This window comes from Atta cephalotes (genome assembly GCF_000143395.1).
Source record: "Atta cephalotes unplaced genomic scaffold scaffold00047, whole genome shotgun sequence".
In the NCBI taxonomy this organism is placed as follows: domain Eukaryota; kingdom Metazoa; phylum Arthropoda; class Insecta; order Hymenoptera; family Formicidae; genus Atta; species Atta cephalotes.
Window position 1 is genome coordinate 461,674 of NW_012130111.1, and position 3,673 is coordinate 465,346.

General features: G+C 32.5%; 1 protein-coding gene across 1 annotated transcript in view; it reads left to right on the forward strand.

Annotated features, from left to right (window-relative positions):
* The first annotated feature begins 1,587 nt into the window (after positions 1-1,587).
* The window catches only part of LOC105622595, a 35,406-nt gene continuing 33,320 nt past the window's right edge, over positions 1,588-3,673 (forward strand). The window contains exon 1 of the mRNA XM_012204012.1: positions 1,588-1,783. Coding sequence (XP_012059402.1) covers positions 1,588-1,783 — 196 coding nt within the window. The remainder of the gene's footprint in view (positions 1,784-3,673) is intronic.

The window sequence follows — 3,673 nt, forward strand, 5'->3', positions numbered from 1 at the left end:
AAGAAAATAAGAAGGAAGAAGGTGAGAGAAAGAAGAGCGAGAGGGGGAGGAGAGAGAGAGAGAGAGAGAGGGAAAGGACGAAGGAAAGAAACGGAGATAAAACGGAGTGGCGAAAGAAGAAGAGAGAGAAACAGATAGAAAGGAATAGAGAAAGAAAGAGAAAGAAGATATCTTATTTTTAGCAACGCCGCTTTGCACACCGCAAAAACCGGTTTCACAGAGTCCACACAATCTACAAGAGTACGAAGAAAACCGATAGCTTTCGCCAAGGGTTTTTGAGGGAAGAAGAAATACGTATACAGATAATAAAGACACGTATATGTCTATCTCTGTTGCAGAGATAGAATAAGAAAAGAAAGGAATAGAGAAATATATGCTTATCAGGCACTTTGAAGTAAAAATTCTCTTGGATGAGATTCCTAAAGTATTCAAAGGTATGTGACAACTCCAGGAATTATAGATAAAGCAGAAATTGGATAGAACATAAAAGATTCAACAAACAAATTCATTGTGATATCTGATTCAAAGCTTTGAGTGTATGTGTGTGTGTGCGTATGTGTGTGTGTGCGTATATGTGTATCTGTGTGTGTATATGTGAATAAAGAGGAAGATACGAGGAAACAATGTCATAGAACGTGAAATTCGCTTAATTCAATACGCACTTCTCATGCACTCTGCCGCACCTTATTCCCTCGAACTCCAGCCATCAGCCACCACCACCTCTGTCACCCCTTCTTTTTTCAGGCTACCGGCTTATCGATTCCGTGCGTATGTACGTGATAACGCGGTCGACACGATTCGATTATCGACTATATTGACGACGACGACGTTCGGAATTGAAGAAACTACCTGATGACATCTGAAGATTGAAGAAGCTACTTGACACCTGAAGAAACTAACATTTATCAAAAATCGTTGAGTTTACTATCAAAGTCAAAGACAGACAGTAAAAAATGCTGAGAATGCTTCACGATTGAGGGATCGAAACTGTATTGTTATCAACGAATCGAGCGAATCTTCAAGAAGAAATAAGTAAAAATAAGATTGATTGTCGACAAAATTTAGATTACTAATTCGTTTATATCCAGAATATGGATATATATCGTACTCTAGTCTATAATTTCTAATAAAAATCGGAAGAATCTAAACAGAATCTATATTAAAAGAAGATAAAGATATTTTACTTCTCAACGATGAATAACAATGAACACAACTTTGAGCATTTAAATGGAAAAATCGATTGTCAAGAGTATCGAATCGTGCCGATATTTGAAACATTTGATTTTCGATCACATTTTAAAATATATTAATAATATATTAATAATATATCGACATATTGATGACGTTAAAAAAATTCATTTTGTAATAAATTGATATCTCCAAGCTGAGAAAGGATTTAATAGGATATGTTCGTCGATTCATGCAAATCTCTATAAATCGCATACGATATTATCGATGAAGATACCAAAGCCATTGACATCAACGTGATCAATTCACATCCGCGACAACGCAGAGAACTCTCGTCGTAAACTCGTCATCGATGTAAAGCTGGCAGAACGTTATCGAAGAATACGAACGGCATGAAGAATGGCAACCAATTCTTCAAACACTCGTCAAGGCGTAAGGGCGATCGCCACGACGACTACCGATCCGCAGCGGAGCGAAAAACGCGCCGTCGCGGCACGGGGTGCCGCCGGCGCTCTGGCCCTGAGCGTCGTGGCTCTGGTCGTGCAATCGGCGACCACTGCGACTCCCACCTGGGGATACTTCACCAATCCTGACGGTGAGTCATTGTCCGGCGCGCGTGATCAGTTTTATTAATTAAGCCCTGCTTCTCATATACGTGACTCATTTTGTGGCTATGTAGGCTACCGAGTTTTTTCGCGAACTTGGCGTGATCGATAAGCTGACCTGAACATTTTTTTGAGTTTGTATCGGAAAAAGAGGAAACGCTGTCTAAGTTCAATGAAGCTTTTATAATGTTCAATGAAGATTTTATATATAGTAACTTTTTACTATTTCTTTTTATAGCTGTAATATTAATAACATTAATAATATATATGAAGAAAGAAAATTAGGTTAACACAAATAAGCGAAAAAGATCATATTCGATTAAAACAGATATTGATGTCTGATAATATTTTTGTGTGAATCTTACAAGTTCAAGCAAACTTCTTCCCGATTTATTTATCAATCCTATAGTAAAAATATAGTCTTAAATTAAAAAAAGCTGGAGTATATAATGTTACAAAGTAAATTGACAAGCAAAGCGATTTAATAATACTAATGAGCATCTTTGAAATATTATCAAGAATTTATTGCGAAAAATATCTCAGCTAAGATTCAAATTTGAATTTCCTTATAAGCATGCCTTGTGACAGGCATCTTAATTAAAATTAGCTCAGCCTCGGTGGTTGAATTGGTATGACATCCGTCTGGAAGTTCAGGTTCATATTCTGGCTGAGATAATAGATTCTCATTAACATCAAATTAATATTAATAAAATTATTCGCAGATTTAAGATTCTCATTAACATCTGATTATTAATAATATCATTAATATTAATAAAATTATTCGCAAATTTAAGATTCTCTTAACATCTGATTATTAATATTCTATAAAGATGCTTATATTAGCATAAAAAATTATTAAATCGCTTATCAATTTAATAAGCGATATTACTACTCTACTTCTGCTTACGATTGCGTTTCAAAAAGATTTCGACGCATTGTTTACAGATCAGATATCTATAAAAATTCGCACAGAAATTTTAAGATCCGTTTTGACCGAATGTAAAAATTCTTTTAATTAGATTTATTTTTATCTGTTATTTAAATTCATAAATCATAAAAAATCATAAAACTAGATTAGTTTTGATCGACGTAACATATAATAATATTGGCGTAAAGCATTTCAACACGCTTTTTATCATTTCTCTTTTTTATAAATTATGATGAACTTTTATTTGTGATTAAGCTTATTAGAGAACACCTCTCTAATACTTTGTCTTATATATCGAGTAATAGAGGAAATATCATACAAAACTGGATGTCTTGTCTTGCAATAATGTTCGAGCATCTCGTAGAATGATCGATAGTCAGAAATCTCACTTCGACGATGTACTGATTACCAATGCAAGTCTTAAAGCACGTAACGGGATCATCAAAGGATATTGGATATTACGCTGTATTAGATTTATTTTCGTAATAAATGAACAAACGGATATGGAATGTACAATGACTGTCTAGTTAATATTCAAAGATAAAATATAACGAAATGAAATTGCTTCAAATGCAAATTAATTAAAGATGTTTTTTAATTAAAAGCCTTTTCTATAAATTAAAATTGATTACTGGTCATAATAAAAGTCGAACAAACTTAAATTTTCAAGATTCTTCTTCTTGAAAAATTTTAATACGTTTATTTAAAAAATTTATTTAAAAAATTTACTGCATTGTACAAGTATTTACATAAGTACATTTTGATTTTATCTTGTACAAAGATAATTAATCAACGTAATATATTTATGTATCAAAATTTTCAGTAAAATAAGATCCTTTCGATAAATAAATATATAATATAATGAATATAATATTTGATAATCGAAGATATATTTTTCTTTTAAAGATACTATGCAAAAATAACCATATATATATATATATATATATATATA